General features: G+C 37.0%; 1 protein-coding gene across 32 annotated transcripts in view; it reads right to left on the bottom strand.

Annotated features, from left to right (window-relative positions):
- NRCAM (neuronal cell adhesion molecule) overlaps nt 1-18,203 on the bottom strand; it is a 71,417-nt gene that overhangs the window by 40,864 nt on the left and 12,350 nt on the right. For 22 of the 32 annotated variants that reach the window (XM_059816309.1, XM_059816321.1, XM_059816310.1 and 19 more), the window contains 8 exons: nt 16,380-16,564; nt 14,804-14,935; nt 4,374-4,517; nt 3,265-3,376; nt 2,776-2,942; nt 2,545-2,692; nt 1,870-1,994; nt 958-987 (listed from right to left, as the gene is read on the bottom strand). In XM_059816309.1, the coding sequence (XP_059672292.1) occupies nt 958-987; nt 1,870-1,994; nt 2,545-2,692; nt 2,776-2,942; nt 3,265-3,376; nt 4,374-4,517; nt 14,804-14,935; nt 16,380-16,564 (1,043 nt within the window). The remainder of the gene's footprint in view (nt 1-957; nt 988-1,869; nt 1,995-2,544; nt 2,693-2,775; nt 2,943-3,264; nt 3,377-4,373; nt 4,518-14,803; nt 14,936-16,379; nt 16,565-18,203) is intronic. The other 10 variants (XM_059816329.1, XM_059816330.1, XM_059816331.1 and 7 more) reach the window with 1 other exon arrangement.

Raw genomic sequence — 18,203 nt, 5'->3', positions numbered from 1 at the left:
AATTCAAAACAATTATAGTTTAAATAGAAACTAATTGCAAGCTACTAAGTCATTTATTTTTTGCTGTACTTTTAAAAACTCCTGAAATACCATGCAAGCTGTTAATATACATCCTTATAATGCATAAAGATGTAACTGTCCATTCCAAATTGCTGAAAATAACTCATTATATGATTTGTTACACAAAAATCAAGACTAATGAATAGGTTCATTTAAGAATACATAAGCATTTTCACTGAATGTGATAGGATTTACAGAAAAGTGCTTAAGACGCTCATACTTCAAAGTGTTTTAGGCATATTATACTGCATTTTAAAACCCAAATTCAGAAAAAATGCTACCAAATTAAACGCTATATACTGTCAAATTTAAGACTGTACCTGACTGAGAGATTTTTTGAGCAATTTCAGCTTTAATGTTAAAATCCTTATTAGCAATTTCATCAATCATAAACCAAACTGGTCAATATGATCCTATCCATTTTATGAGTGAAGTAAAATGAAGACAAACTATGAAATAAAGTACATGAGGCCTACAAAGCTGTCATCAAAAGCAATGTAAAAACACACCATAATTTGGTTAGTGTAAGTTCTTTGATAGTGAATTAGTTTTTAACGAACAGTTGGATTTACATTTTAGATCTTTCATTTATTATACAACTCATTTGCATTACAGTGTTCTCTATGAGAAAAACATTATCACACTGTAACCAACCTTAATGAAAAATAATTTATCTCTGAAAATAATTTATTCCCTACAATACAGAGCAGCCTGCACTGTAAAATTCCGAAGTCCAGTACTCCAGTAATGAAGCAGTTGGTACAATGGGATGAAACAACACACATACACAAAAACACAGGAAAAATGGAAAAAAAGAAGAGATGTTGCACTTTGCAATAGGCAAATAAGAAATATATCTGGCAGATGATGTAGAAAGAGAACTTCGTATTAGTTTACCGTAAATGATAGCTGGAGTTGGGGGAGCAGCTGAAAAGAACATTAATATAAAGGATTTAATCAGTTAGTAGCCAAAGAAACAGAATACTGTAGGTAGTTAAAGACTATAATTATTAGAGACAAAGAAAAGTTAACTTATTTAGAGTAAATGGTTGATTGTAAATAATGTATTGATAATTTTTCACTGGAAAGTTATAAAAGTATTCTTGAATATTTTATCCAATTTTTTAATAAGGATCGATCATCAAGAAAATAAATAAAGGAAGCAGTCTTATAAAAACTTTTAAATAAGTACTAGACGTTTGGCGTATGTCATGCCTGGATAGGCATAAGATTACAATACAATTTTAAAAGACAAGCATACTTGACTTTGAATCTCAGCTTGACCTCGGGTAATAATCATTCAGGACATTTACTTAAAACTGTCTTACAAATTGGGAGAAGGGACAAAGTAACACATTTTACAACAATCTGCAATCACAGAAACTTAACAGAGAGAACTAATTTAAAAAGAAAATCCCTGAAAAGTCATACAACCAAGCATGGTCAGTCTTTCTGAAGTATAATTTAGCTGCCAAAGAGATTCCTGAGGTAACATGTTTATGTTCAAATACTCTGCAATATGTAATCTACTGTGTTAGCTCAGAGGTGATCCAAATAAAAAACTATACAGCATGAAACTGAACGTGACCTGTAGCTACTGGACCGTTTTGTAAGTAGCTGATTCAAAGGCAAACTTTAGGGTAAGACTATTTTTAAAAAACTGAAACACATTTACAAATAAGTGACATTTCCTTCATCCTGTCCTAGAAACCAAAACTATGTGCTTTTCATTTTAAAGCTAATGCTGTTTTCATACTTAACAGTAATTAAACACAGTTCTGCTATCATAAAGTTTGAGAGTATTCTTACCAACAACAGTAAGCACAGCACTTGCTGAAACACTGTCCAGAGTAGTATTAACTATGCAAGTGTATGTTCCATCATCTTTATCAGTTACATTCATAATGGTCAAGTTGTCTTTACCAACTAGAAACCTGTAAATACAATAGATTCAGCCACTGATTTTTCAATAACTGGTACTGTTATAAAAAACTTGCATAAGACATTATCAAATCCCATATATGTGTGTATTTCAGCAAACACCTAGACAGCAATGTAAGCTATGGGACTATGTCAGCCTTTTCTACATTGCTCTTGATCATCTTCCCACAGTATCTGTTTATCCTAATGTGCTTTCGTTTCCAAATATACTAAAACAACTTTTAATTATCTGTGATCTAGAGCAAAATAGTCTTCCATTATCCCTTTGGCTTCTTATGCCAATTATCTTCTTCTTACAATTGATACACATGGTCAATGCACACAATTAAAAATTTTTACATCTCATTTTATTTTGAATTCTATCTTAATATTTTCACCACTGTAGGTAAGTCCTTTAGTCACCAAGTATGGGATAGTGATGATATTTATCAGTCTTCTTTGGAAAATGTCAATAGGTCAGTATGTTCCTTTCAAAGATCAGGAAAAGGAGCAGACAAAAGAAACTAGGAAATTAAAAATAAAGGAAAATTATTTTGTCCATACCTTTCATCATCTGGCAGTTCATCATTGTCCTTTAACCATATAACTGTTGGTAATAAGGTAGAATCATGTTTTATTATACACTCAAATGAAACTTGGCCATATCTCTGAATCACTTTGTATTCTGGCTGTTTAATTATCATCGTCGGATCTGAAAATTAAAATTACTATTACATATTTAGAAAGTCTGAAATTCTATACTAACCTGTGATGAAAGAGAGATTAATTTCTTACCTTTAACTTCCAACTGCACCTCATTTTGTATCTTTCCTAATTCATTCCTTGCTACACATGTGTATGTGCCAGTACTATCCTTTTGAGCCACCGGAATTTCCAAGGTTCCATTATCATGGAAAATGTATTCATTTCCACGCAAGATGCTACCTTTCACTCCCTTAAACCTTTATGTAAAAAGTAATATCATTATCCAACATAATAGTTAAATTCCGTTGTATTTTATTATCAGAAAATGCAAATTTGGGACTGCCACCTTAGAAAATACAGACAGAATCACCTAATGAAATTTAAACTTGACTCTGTAGAGATAACTCAACTGTTAAGCTTACATAATGTTGTATTAGAGTATTGTAATCAGCATATAATTAAGAATACACTATTTTTAAATTGTAAATAGAGTAAAAATAGTTTTAAAGCTTGAAATGTTTTTTCCATAGATATAACTAGCTCTTTTTACATAACTTAAGCACAACAATTATAGCTTACCATTCAATTTCAGGCTTAGGTGAACCAAAATAAGCACAGTCTAGCAATGCAGGACTATCTGCGATGACTTGATATAGTTTATTAGGAGGAGTTAGAATTCTTGGTGGCTCAGCTGAAAAGACAAAGATATCTTGATATAGATACAAAGATGCAAATACAAAATACTAAAAGATCAAGAATGGCCTAAAGAATTCTATGTTAACATCCTTCTCTGAAGTGATTTTTGGTCTCAGTCTAGGTCCAAATATGTTCTACTGCCAGTAGCCTGAGGAAACGTTAATGTAGGAGAATTATCTTGTGAAAAACAAGTGCTTCTTTCCTGTTTACAAGTAATAGGAATGGGCATCAAAGGCAATGATTTCATTTGGAAAATTTAAATCAGAATATACTTCAAGAAGAGAAACTCCTGGGGACAGACTGAACTACATAATTCCCAACAAACCTCCAGGCAGAAAGAAGCTAAGATGTACTTTTGGTGAAACACCTATATTTTTTAAAGGAACCACAAAACCGAAGTGAGTTCTTTCATTTAAAAGACAGTATCTCTCAATCAAAAGATCTGCCAGTTCCTGCAAGAGAGTCTTTATAGAGACCATTCTGCCTAGGATTTTGCTACTAGTTTTATTAAATTCAGCAACAAGAATTAGAGAGGCCCCAATATCTTGTAACTAGAAACACATTCTTGGGAGGCCTTCAAGACAAATGCATAATCATGTCCCCTTGCAATAGCAATTTAGAGATCATCTATTTAACTAATCCAAAACACCCACAATCAATGAAAGTGTACTGAAACATACTAACTTAAGGAACATTAATTCCTGCCTTATTTGTTATGCTTCTGTTTGCTTGATTTACATAAACAAACAAAAAAAAGAGATAAAATTTATCCCCAGTTTTCACCAGCTTTCACAACCATCCTTCTTACTTAGGAACACTGAAAGTGAAATTCAGGAATAACCTACAAAAAACAAGGTATGTATAGCCTTGCCTTTTACAGGGCTCAGGATCCCACTGAAGACCTCAAGCAAGGCTCGAGCATGCAATCTGTGTAGTAGCAGGAGACAACTGAATAGGCAAGAAAACTAAAAAGTATAAAATCTGTTTCTTACCCAACACATTCACAAATGCATTTGCTAGCAAGTATCCATATTCATTAGAAGCATTGCACTGATAGACAGCACTTGACCTTTCTTGCACATGAGAGAAAATAATGGTATCACCGTCTACCTTTCTGCTAGGATCTTCTGGGGCAACTGTTGGTGTAAAGAAAAAAGATTTGTTTTTCCTAAATGTCTGTTGGATGATATGTTCCACACTTATGAAAAGAAGAAACAATTTGAAAGACTAATATGCTCTTTCTTCTATTTTCCTGGGTGACTGTTCACTGGTTAAGATGTAAATTTCAATATGATTAAGGAAGTTATTCCAATTCTACAAATATTTAACTCAGGATGGTAGAGTTCCCATTTTTTGAGGGTTTTTTGTTGTTTGTTTTTCAAAGAAGTGAAGCTGAGATCATATTTTGCATGCATTAAAGAGGAAAAATACTGATATGACAAGATTCAGGCAAATTCAGACAATACCTAGAAAAAATAAGGAAATATTTCTGAGTGTCAAAAGAAAATTATGTTAGAGTGACATTTGAACTTTACAATCCTCTGTCACTTAAAGGTTTCAACTTTTCAAAACATTTGTTATACCATAAATAATTACCCAAATATAAAAATGCCTTACTCAATTGAACACTATCTCAGAGTAAAACATAAGTAATACTTTAATGCAAAATCAAGAGTCTTCACAAGAGCAGTGATAGTAATTCAGTAGGTGGCACTCTATCCCTTTTATAAGAAGTATACAATGCCATTTTCTCTACTGTTCTGTAGTAGCCTGAGCTGCCAAACAGCTCTTGCGTCCCAGAAGAATCGAGAATAAAACTGAAAATAAAATTCTGAGATATTACTGAAGAATAAAAGCTGTCATTTATGATACAACTGGATGGAGTAAGAGACGCATAACAGAGAAAAAACTTAGCTTGTAACACCACACCGCATAAAAATGCACAAACTATAGTTTAATAGTTTAAATAAATATTAAATCAAAACATATCAATGTATTATTAATATTGAACCTTAATGGTGACATTATTTATATATTAATATTTAAAATAAATGCATATATGCATAAATAAATGCATATTAGTTTGGTTGCATCATCAAAATTGACACCCTAATATAATATTGGAACTTAAGAAAATAAGTATATTTGTGGGTGACATTTTCATATAAAATAATTTCTCATTTCTTTCAATTGTTCCACATTGCTTCCTAGTCTATGTAAATGCCATTTTCATTAAAAGATTCATGGGCTGAAAATAGCTGGAGCAGGTGAGTAGCCCAGCAGGCAGGCCAGTCAGCTGTGAGAAGCGGTCTGTTTCTGCATACAAATCACTGCTAAATGGTAAATACCCACAACCGCCTGCCCAGGAGGTGGGAGATCTGCCCACGGCCGTTCCAATCACAGCTACTTCCTGCCCCAGGCTCTGGGCTTCCCTCCACTCATGCCCTCTGAATCCTGCAGCATTTTCTGCACATAGAGCTTTAATGGGTGCACAGACTCCCCTCCTCACACACACTCCCATACATAATACCTTACAGGCTGATGGTAGGGAACTTAAAAGAATGATCTAACCATTAAATTATCATATAAAAAGAAGGGTAGCATCTTCCCTTCTCACTGCTATATTTAAGGAAAAAAAGAGATAATCGCTCTTCAGTTATTTGAAGGAAAGGAGGTAGGTGCCTGTTCTCAGAAAAGGGCTTCAAGCTGTGGATCCCAAGAGGAAAAAAACCAAACTGAGGTAAGTTTCAGGTTAGCCAGTGCTTCCTTTTGACTGGTCTAGCTGCTTGCATGCTGAAAGGCACCGACTTTACAAAGCTCCCTGTTGAGACTGGTGTCCATTCAATCTGTCTTCTGACATACCTCCCACGCAACACCAACAGAACCTACATGTCTTTGTCCATGTACTACGCTGTGTTTTGCAGGGCTGGGCCCTAAAAGTTAGATGCTGTATCATCCAACTGCTTTAATGATCTTAAGCATGCTCTGCTGCACTCAACACACACAGAATGGCTGAGGCTAGAAGGTTATCTGGTCCAACCCCCTGCTCAAGCAGGGCCATCTAGAGCCAGTTGCCAAGGACTGTGTCCAGATGGGGGAAGGATCAATTCCCTCAATCTGCTGGCAACACTTTAGTCTAATGTAGCCCGGGATAACATTAGCCTCTTTGCCGCAAGGGCACATTGCTGGCTCATGGTCAACTTAGTGTCCACCAGGATGCCCAAGTCCTTTTCTGCTAAGCTACTTTCCAGCTGGGTGGCCCCCAGCATGTACTGGTGCATGGTGTTGTTCCTTCCCAGGTGCAGGACTTTGCACTTCTTGTTGAACTTCACAATGTTCTTGTCAGCCCATTTCTCCAGCCTGTCGAGATCCCTCTGGATGGTAGCATGACACTCTGGTGTATCAACCACTCCTCCTGGTTTTGTGTCATCAGCAAACTTCCCAAGGGTACATTCTGCCCCATCATCCAGATCATTAATGAAGATGTTAAACAGGACTGACCCCTGTGGTACACTGATAGATTACCAAGAGTGGCCTTGTAATGACAAATATCAGAAATAGTGTGGCCAGCAGGAGCAGGGAGGTGATCATGCCCCTGTACTTGGCTCTGGTGAGGCCGCACCTCGAGTACTGTGTTCAGTTTTGGGCCCCTCACTACAAGAAGGACATTGAGGTGCTGGAGCGTGTCCAGAGAAGGGCGACGAAGAGTGGCCTTGTAATGACAGAAATATCAGAAATAGTGTGGCCAGCAGGAGCAGGGAGGTGATCATGCCCCTGTACTTGGCTCTGGTGAGGCCGCACCTCGAGTACTGTGTTCAGTTTTGGGCCCCTCACTACAAGAAGGACATTGAGGTGCTGGAGCGTGTCCAGAGAAGGGCGACGAAGCTGGTGAGGGGTCTGGAGCACACGTCCTCTGAGGAACGACTGAGGGAACTGTGGTTGTTCAGTCTGGAGAAGAGGAGGCTGAGGGGAGACCTTATCGCTCTCTACAACTATCTGAAAGGAGGTTGCAGAGAGGTGGGTGTTGGTGTCTTCTCCCAAGTGACTAGTGACAGGACAAGAGGAAACGGCCTCAAGTTGCGCCAGGGGAGGTTCAGGCTGGATATTAGGAAAAATTTCTTTAACTGAGAGAGTAGTGAAACATTGGAACAGGCTGCCCAGGGAGGTGGTAGAGTCACCCTCTCTGGAGGTATTCAAGGACCGTGTGGATGTGGCATTGTGGGACATGGCTTGATGGGCATGGTGCTGTGTGGTGTGGGTGGGTTGTTTTGGTGTGGGTTGTGGTGTATTTTGTGGTTTGTGGGTGGTTTTGGTTTTTGTTTTGGTTTTTTTGGGGTTTTGTTTGTTTTTTTTTTTTAATGGTTGGACTTGATGATCTTACAGGTCTTTTCCAACCTTAGTGATTCTGTGATTCTGTGACATCAGCCAGTTCCCTCAGCACTTGTGGGTGCATCCCATCAGGGCCCACGGTCTTACGTATGTCCAGTTTGCTTAAGTATTCCCTGACCTGATCCTCTTCCACCAAGGGTATATCTCATTCCAGCCTTTCCCTCTGGTCTCTGGGATTCCTGAAGGCCAGTCTTGCTAGTAAAGACTGAGGCAAAGAAGGCATGCAGTACTTCAGACCTTTCCATGTCCTTTTTTTTCTTTTTCTGGGGAAAGAAAGCGATGGCAGGGCCACTCAAGCCCTGCTTGTTTGCCTTTAAGAGGATTCTGGTCACATTACAGGATAGCTGCACAAAAAGGAGAAAATGCTTTTGACATGTTTGACAAATCTGAATTTGGCACTGATAGGCGAAATAGCAAAGAATTACATAATACTAAAAATGGGTTTGTACAATCGGGATAATGAATGATGAGGATTTGCTACAGGAGTTCTGCTGCTGTAACAGACAGTTGAACATGTACCCTGTAACAGCCAACATTTACCCCCAATAACATTGAGTCTCAGCTTATAAACGTGTTTATGTCCTTTCTGGACAAAGACCTGATTGCCTGGTTTCACCTAATTTTTCCATCACTTTGTATAATAAGACAGCTGCTTGACTCTCTAGCCATGTACAGCATATTCCTGTACAGGGAAGGTATAGCCTCCATCAGATACTTTTGTCATAGTTAGTCATCAGCACCCTGAGTATCTTCTGTTCATCTGAATACATACTTCCATCTGTTTCATACACTTCAGACAGCCCAAGCAATTACTTTTGTTAGTATGTTTAAATAACCACTATGGCACCACTATTACTTTTTTCCTGGAAAAAAAAGACAGAATGAAATGTGCTTTCTGAACAGAAAAAGTTAAAACACACTATTATGCTTAAAGCTGGAAAGAAAAAAAATCCAGATTTTGTTTTACCCTTTTCTGTTGAAGTATTTCATTTTCCTGATCAATTTTAATTCCTGGTCAATGTGCATTTATGCAAATTCAGGAAGCTAAACACAATGAAGAACAGAACAACTGTCAACTGATGATGCTGTATATAATATAATGTTATCAGTCCAAACAAATGATACAAACTTCAGCCTGATCTGTAAGAAAGATGTGTATTTTGGGCAGAAAATTATTAAGACATGAAATTGGTCTAGCAGCTGTAAATTCTTTAGCTCAGATCTTTAAGCTCTGTGTAGAATTGGGAAGAAAATCCATTGCTTGGAGTTGTAGGGTTTTTTAACTTAAACATAAAAAGAAACCTTTTATTGTGAGGGTGGTCAGACCCTGAAACAGGATGCCCAATGAAGTGATGGAATCTCTGTCCTTGGAGATAATCAAAATCTGTCTGGACACAGTCCTGACCAACCAGATGCAGATAACACCCTGCTTCAAGCAAGCAGGTTGGACTAGATGTTCTTTTCACCCTCAACTATGCTGTGATACTGTGGTTTTAAAATAACCTAACAAACAATGTCGATTGAAAATAATTCACTGGGAAGGAGGTATATACCTTTGATTGTGATTCTGTAATTTGCTATTGTTTAAAAAACCTAGTAATGTGAACATCATCATTCCTGAAATCAGAGTTACTTATATTGTTACCACATTCTGAAATACAACAAAGTGAGTATGAGATGCAGCTGACATCAGTTCTCAGCTCTGATAACTTAGACTCCAGGTCCCAGAGGGCATTGAACTAGGGTGTTTTTTGTTGCCTAGAAGTATCATGTAATAGTATATATTTTTTTCCAGAAGCATGTTGTGGATTACAATCATAGTTTGTAGGATATATGAATACTAACTGTTTCTATTCTATAGTGAAAATGCTGATGTCATCCTCAGATGTTGTACTGGATATTTTCTCTGGCTGAAAACAAGCTGGAAAAGAAAGGGACAAATGACTTGACTGCTTTTCCCTGTATCAATGAGAACACATACATCTTTGGCATGAGTAAGAGCTAATCTTACCTAGATCAGTAAAATGTCACAGAAAAACACAGTGAAAGCAGAGAATAATTCATCTTTAGAAAAGAGCAGAAATACTCATTACTGTCTTCAGATGCCTGCATCTTCTTTAGCAAATCAAAGTTATGAATCAAAAGTAATCAGTCCTGCTATGCATTCATAGTGACTGTATGATTGTTGGAAAACGAATGTAATAACACAAAATCTGTTGTTTGAGTGTTATAGTGCTTAGTCACTCATTTCTTTACTAAAGCTGAGCTATCATTTTGCATCAATAGCAGAATATTGGTTACTCAGAGAAGCTAAGACAATTATTTGATTTAGGATTTTATACTGAACATTTGTTGTTGTAGTTCTACTATTACTATAATTCTGTCCTTAAGTTTATGCACAAGTAATAGTGAATATAAATGGGAGCATGAGATCAGTACTGGCTCTTAAGCCATGATTTTCAACATCTCTAACTTCAGAGACAGCTTTGAAGACCCTGTTATTGTGGAAAAATATGAAGAAAGCAAAGACAGAAGGTTAGGTGGGTTTTTTTCTGATATGAACATAGAAACATATGGTCCTTGTATAGTGATGCTCATGTATGCTTTTCAAGTTCTGACAGGATCACAGGCTCACTTGTATTACAGTAACTTTTCCTAGAAGTATCCTATCATTCTTCTTGACCTGCTTCTTCCTCCAAAAAATCATGTTCATGAGTAATTTATGAATATAGTCACCGTTTTCAAAACTAGTAAAGTTTTTCTGTGGTTAAAACGAACTACAATTGAATGACTGAAATGGGATTTTTGAAGAATTATTTGTATAATTTTGGACAGTCGTTTTCAGCTAGATTTGCTACGACAACAGGAGAACATGATAGAACCAGTACTTAACATTATCAACAAAGCAGCCAAGAAAACTGGGAGGAAAATACAGTGTGTAATCATCAAGGTGGCTTGATAAGAAGACAAGTCCCTTATGGAGGGACCTCCTGGTTTTCTGTAGATCATAAACCATAAGGGTTTTTTGGAGGGGCAGGGCTGGAGGCTATGCTTTCAGAGTTGAACACAAAACTGGTAATGAAATAGCAAGGGTGGGCACTCTAGTGCATCAGACACTTGAGAGAACCTATAGGGTCAAACCAAGGCTGAACCTAAGCAAGAAAACCAAGAAACTTAAGTAATCCACTTTTGCCTTACTCTACCTCTTACAGTGAACTGACAAAGACTTAATTCTGGAAGAGATGGGACACGGAAGAAGATGCCCTTTTCCTTTTCTTTACTAGCCTCACTTGTTCCTCAGCAAAATGTTTTCCTGTGATCACCGAAATCCTTGTTTCCAAGTTTCTGATACTGATAGTACTATTACCTCCAAAGGGACAGCAGGCTGTTACCTGCACTAGCCATGACTGTCCTTTGACTACATTGTGCAGAATAAAAAAAACTTGATTATGAAAAGTTTTCGTATCTGCTGCAGTTCCTAGGCCAGATGCGCAGTTCCAACACAATGACAACCTAAACAGTGGATAAATGCCTGCCCTGGCACTCCTCTCCTCTCTAAGACTGCGCTCCTCAGGGCATCTGAGTCCAGCAGATTTCTCCCTACCCTCCCATGGCTGTGGTGAACAGTTTGTGTGTGTACTCAAAGAGAAGACGATAGATGATGAATCTCTGAGACAGGGATTATCAAGGCCTTCCATGAAGGAAATCTAAGGGCTAATGTTTCTCCCATAAATTCAATGTGATTACTAATGGAAACTAACTAAAAACTAAGATTCAATGTGAAACGTGATATAAACAAGTGAAGAACATGTTGAAAGAAGATAAACAGCGCCTTTCAGTGCACTACTTTGTATAAATCTAAGTGTGTGTATTTAATATTTAATAGCTCATCATAAACCACTGAGCCAATAAATTAGTCTTTTGTGCAGTACTTGCAATGCCTTTCTGAAGTCCAATTATGAAAGTGCTTCCCCTTCCCAATTAATCTGGGTTGTTACTTTCTTAAAAGTTGAGATACTTCATGCATGGTTTCCCTTTTGTAAAACCATGCTGAATATCTAAGCAATAAAACACAACAGATTATGCAGCAGTATAAATAATGCAGAACTTGAGCGTTAATTGAAACACAATGTAAGGCAGAGTCATGGCCTGAACTTTCAATTGCTACTTGCCAAAGTAATTTTAATTGACCTCAATGGGACTGTGCATGTGAGTTCAAATTACTCCTGTGAGTAAACATTAGGTTAGGTCCTTATCACTCCAGCATGTCTGAAGCAGCTTGCTTTTCTTTTAAGCATTATTGCTTTTCTTTTAAGCATTATTGTTTTTCTTCTGTTGAAGAAAATGGATTAAAATATTTCAGAGAAACCTAAAATCTTCATTTAAAAATATCTTTTTATTCTGATTAATATAATCTGGAACAAAATTTACACCATTGCAATTTTTTTCCATAGGTGCTTAAGACACACTAAATTTTTCTTTATTCTTCCCTTTTCCCTTTTTTGTATTTAAGCCTCACCCTTTGACTGAGATACGGACGAATGGCTCTTTCTTCAACATTCCCCCTTCCTTGTCTGACTCTATTATGGAAAAACAAAACCGGAAGAATTAAGCATCTCCCAGTTGTGCTTTCCAATAGAAAATTGAAGTATTGCAAACAGATTACTGGGCCACAGGAGGCACATTGTGGGATATATGATGACAGCAGGGCTTTGAAATTCAAATGTAGCTCTTTTTCTTTGAAATCCTGCCATGGGTGTAGCTCTCTCAGCACTGCCCTGAAGCTGAAACAGCTGCTTTAGTTCCCTTTTACAGTGATTTCCTAATCATTCAGTTGGAAGAAGAGGGGCTCAATTCTATAATTTAGTAACAAGTGAACAAAAAGGCACACTGTACTTGGTAGTTTCCAGGCCAGCTTTTGAGAACTCAAGGATAATACAAACATTACAAGAATCTTAAGAACTGCACTTTCTGTGATCAAGATGCTTCTCTTTCTTAGATGCTCTGACAGACTCAGTGTACTGGAGCATCCAATCAACGTGCACTTAGATATTTAAGGTGGATAAAACTTCAGCTTTTCTCAGCAGTGAAAGTGACCTTTAACATAAGGCTGAGCTACCCAGTTATTTCCTGTGCTCTTTTTTTTTTTCCCTACTGAGGTTGAGTGGGTAATTTAATTAAAGTCTCTTAATTTTTACTGAGTTCCCTTCAACAAGGCTCTGTGTACTGATTTCTCAAGACCATTTGGAACATTCGGTGGCATCCTGCAGCTGCTTCTGAAAACTCTCTGTTTCTTCATGTTTTATTGCTATCCTGCAAGAATGCAGAACACATCATTGCTTTTCTGGAAAATGTACTTGTCTGTCATTTGAACAGCATGTCCTACAGCTTTGACAAGGAAGCAGTGCGAGGCAAAGATGAATCTCATAGCCAAGTGAAAAAGATTTTACTAGTTAGGAGGCCTGAAAAGAAGAGTTAAACTATCAGGACAGCAGGATAAAAATCTCCTCAAAACAAACCAAAAAAAGTTAATGGTAGCTACATAGAAAATAGTAAGGAAGATGAGACCACCCAAAACCCAGAAAGGAAAGAGCAGGACAGGTACCAAACTTTGATTATAAGGTATGCATTATGATATATTTACGTACAATATATACAATACAAAATGACATTGATATTTTCCTGTTTTCCTGTAATACCATTGCTTGATGAGGTGGTTAATAGCAGCTTACATAACTTATTTAACCAATGGAAACTTCTCATTTTAAATCTCAGGCTAGAGATCTCAACTTACATTTAATTAGGTTTCCTGAAACAGGTTCTTTGCTAAGTATTTCTATCTGTTTCACTATATACCCTTACTTTTCCCCCCAAAGTTGCATATTTTTCCCTCCAGTTCAGTTTAATTTCTCTTGTATTCCAAATATTTTGAATATATCTAATGAGGGTTCTCGTTTACCTGTTGCTATTTCCTAGATTCTCACTGTAGAGGATCCTCCTCCATGTCTCAAACTCTGTGACATTTACTTCATCAACAGACTTAAACATCTCCTGAAGCCCCTAAAAGTTACACTGTCATACTTTCAATAGGTCAGCACAGACCAATATTTTAGAGCACATTATCTCTCACAAGTCAATAGGGTTTTTTGTAATATCGTTTTGTGAAAGCGGAAGGATAAAGGTAGAAGAACCAAGTGTGATTTTATGGTACAGGCTATGCTGAGTACAAACTCAACTGACAACACACTGCAGTGTCCTACAGCAAGTTCTTCCCAAGTAAAGTTGTGCTATATATAGCAGCTATCTTGTGTCTGTCATACAGCGTTGCCAGTCATAACACTGCAACAATTAAGTGACTCAATCACCAATTCAGGGTTGCTCTTCTTACCCATGCACACAGAAACAGCTGTTTCACTGCCTTAGGGGTTCCATTTCTTTAACACCTACTTGGCACAAGCTGTTTGCCAGGCACTTGCTGACGCATTCAGTCAGTTTTGCTGCTGCTGCTTTTTAATGCTGAAGCCTGGAAGGCTCAAACACACTCCAAGCTGCAAATCCTGCAAAAGTGCTCTGTACATCCACAGATGTGAGGATTTGACTTTTTATGTCACGTTTACAATTCCTAGACAAAATTAGTGATGCGGTGGGGCGGCAAAGGAGAGATTTAGCAAACACGACTGCCACGACAACACAATGGTAAAAATTACACCCCAGCAATATCCCTGTAAAAGGGGCATGGCGCAGCTTTGTTACTATGGCTCCATCTCCACAAGGATACTACCAGCAGAACACCAGACAGAATAACCAGGAGTATGGTCACAAATTTTAGTACTCTTAAGCACAATAGAGGCACATTTTATTATTCCACTTTATGAACCACAGTATTTTTATAATCTCATCTATAATTTAGTATTACCTGTTAGGCAAGAACTACTCAAATACAGGCTCTTCATTTATATTTGAAAAATAACACCCTGATATTCCTCATATTCTCTTACTCATCCTCCTGTAAGGTAATAATTAAGAATCTTACTTGCTATGGGAACGCCATTTGCTAACCAGCTTATATTAGGCTTTGGGTTGCCGTTAGCTCTGCAAATCAATGTCCCATCTTCTCCAGGAGACAAGACCAAGTTTCTGGGTGCTGTTATCCAGTATGGGGCCGCTGGGGTTAGGAAGAGAAACACGGCAATTGTTTTCCAAAATTATGTACAGAAAAACATAAGGTACAGTCATGGTAACCAGAAGATAATTCAAACAAGGTATGTATAGATATAGATTTACACTTACACTGTTAGGGGTTTTTTAACACGTATATATGTGATACTTAATGATTAACTGGTAGATTATACTTTGGCTAAACTGAGCTAGTGGCTACCTGCTGCATTAGAATTCTGAGGTAAGCAACAAGAGGTTCTTTGTTTCATTCAGGGTTGCCTCCTTTGAATTTAATTTGCCTTTCCTAAAGAAAGCAAAATTTATCTGAGTATGGCATCTGCAGACACTACAGTGGTCTTTTGATTAATTTCAGAGCTATCCATGCTCACAGTAGTTAGACTGTGAGAAATTAATTTAGGGTTGATTACATAAAAAGATTTCATGTCAAGGGTGAAATTTAGAAATGGCAAAATCCTCAGTCTCACTGAATTCAATGGGTGATTGCAGTGGGGCCAGACGTTTACCCGAGACAGCTGAAAACACACAGAGATCAAAATGGATGGAACACTGTCCTTATGAAAAGATATTGATCTATGTCTCCATCTCTTTCACAATAAACAACCACAAACAGCATATGTTATCACATCTTGCAATTAAATTTCAGATTTTAGATTGATGGACAGATGCAAACAGAAAATTAAAACTTCTGCTCTTAAAAAGGAGGTTGAATGTGATCATAAAATGATGCTGGTTTACAACAAAATAAATGGCTATTTAGCATGCAAAGTAAGCACTATAGTTGATTATTTCAATGACTAATTAGCTGTCATTCCAGTTTTTTTGTTTCATGGTATTCGAAACATACTTACAATTCCTATTTGGACAAACATACTGTAAGTGTTTTTAGAACTAGCAAGACATCATCTTGGGTAAAAAACATGAAGAAGATGATAGAGAAACAGAAATGTCAATAAAGAGAGAAAAAGGAAGAAGACTATAAGACCGTAAGACAATAGTAAAATAGAGAAGAGAAAGAATCTGGGCTATATGAATGGAGAGCAGAAAAGATGGAGAAAATACGAAGGAGATGAAGAAGAGAGATGGGGAGGAAGCTAAAAAAATAAGGGAAAGAAGGAGTCTAATCACAGAAAATCAAAGGATCTAAAATAAATGTAGCACTGGTACAGGCTAAGAAATTATTTTACTGCTGTTACAGTACAATCTCAATTTCGCTTGTTGCTTTACAAAATAACATATTAAAAAAAGATAAAGAGAACAGAGATAGTGAAGTCCTTCCAGTGGTAGAATTCAGTCAGTATAATGATCATTTCCTCAGGGTTTTTTTTACCATTATCATTCATCCTTTCAGCTATATTTTATCCTAGAAAGCTTACTTCAATCTTGCATTCTGGACACTGACAATATTACATTAAGGATTATTTTAGTATTACCTTTCACAGTTACTGAAATGACATGATGAGCAGAACCTAATATATTTCTTGCTATGCATTTGTAGTTCCCAGAGTCAGCTTCAGAAACATCTATAATCTTGAGAGTTTTCTTAAAGTTTTCAAAAAATGTTCTGTTGGCTGGCAGTTCCCCACCCTCTTTAATCCAGCGGATTACCGGTGTGGGTCTGGAGAAGCAAAAGCACAGCTCAAATTTAGGGACTGGAGAAAAGCGAGGCTAGAGTTCAATACACTAATTTTTTAAACATATATTTTACAAATAATTATTTTAAGAACCTTTACCCAGATATTGGGGCACATCCAGCAAACGTGCAAAATATGCCAGCATTTTCTTCTAGGAAATGACAAGCCTTACTAACACTGTCAATGGCCATCTGTTCGTAGGCTTAATAATTATAGAATACATTTGTCTGCTGATTAATCTAAACCCCCTGATGGTTAATAAATGAATACAAGAGTATTTCAAATCTTATTGCACTTATACTACTAAATTGACGCTCATGGTGCTTTAAAAGGTAGCTTCTAGATAATGACAAGTTTATAATTGTCCTTTATGTGAGCAATATCCTAATGCTTCAGAAATGTCATAAATTTTACAGCAGAGCTGTAAGGAGACATAAATATTTCCTATGAGAAATAAAGAAAAAAATGTCAGTGCTGAGTCAAGTATAGCTAGTTGTCACTGCACCATGTCTAAATCTTGGCTATGCCCCATGTTGTCCACTGAAGTTGAAAGTTGTCCAAACACATGGAGATATACTTTTACAAGAAATTACAAGGTGTTGCTTACTGACTAAAATGTCGTGTCTCAAACAGTAACGACTCAAGGCAAATATTCCCTGAACAGTCTAATATCACATCTTTTATAACAGAGAAACCTAATAAATTTGACTTTTAATTATGGTATCAGTAATTAGAAATAGTTGTTTTAAACAAAATCTGAATCTGGCCCTTGATGGACAACTATGTAAGCTTCCCTCATTGAATTACTTTTTTTAAAAAAATTACATGATGGCTAAAGACAGAAAGCCATACAATGTATAATATTCTAATTTTTCCCTGTTTTTAGCCAGCCATTTTACTCCAGTTTGGATTGCTGAATACTTTTATTGCAGGGCTGTCAAAAAGCATGTAACTGTATTGCAGATGAAGATTACCTGAGCTGATGCTACTCCCACTCATAGGTGTGGTTTTGCTAGTGGTGCTGATGCAGACACCTGAGCAGACCACAGCTGAGACAGAAACACTGCACTGATGCTTGTATCAAGCTGTGTCAAGCTGTGCATGAGCGTGCCCTACGGAGCTTATGCAAGTGAACACATGTGCATGATGCTGTGCTGCATCATTTGCCATTATTGGCTTTCCTCATGGCTATCTCAGAGCACTCTGCATTATATGCTTTTGTGCACTGTAAACATGTTTACGGTTCCTGAAATAGGTACTAAAGATTTTCCACTTCTGCACTAATCAATCTATTCTCAGATTTCTTCCTGAGAATGAAACTGATTTAAGATCAAACTAATTCATGAAGTTAAATTGCTCATTAGTCATTTTCTACTTGCATAATAACCAGCAGAAGCAAACTTACATTCCATCGAAGAAACAAGTACCAATTAAACTCAATTACAATGAGAAATTGGATGTAAGGACCTGGTGTTATGTTCTAACAACTCCCACCTACCTGATCTACTAAGTAATTATTAGCATATGTAAGCAGCTTTTTCGGATTAGACCAGCAGATTCTTATTTATTTTTATATAATTTGAGAGCCTGATGATTGTAAATTTAGGAAAAAACAGATGCTTG

Source organism: Gavia stellata, chromosome 4 (genome assembly GCF_030936135.1).
Source record: "Gavia stellata isolate bGavSte3 chromosome 4, bGavSte3.hap2, whole genome shotgun sequence".
Taxonomy (NCBI): Eukaryota; Metazoa; Chordata; class Aves; order Gaviiformes; family Gaviidae; genus Gavia; species Gavia stellata.
Note: the sequence above shows the minus strand (reverse complement) of the source record. Positions and strands in the feature narration are given on the sequence as shown.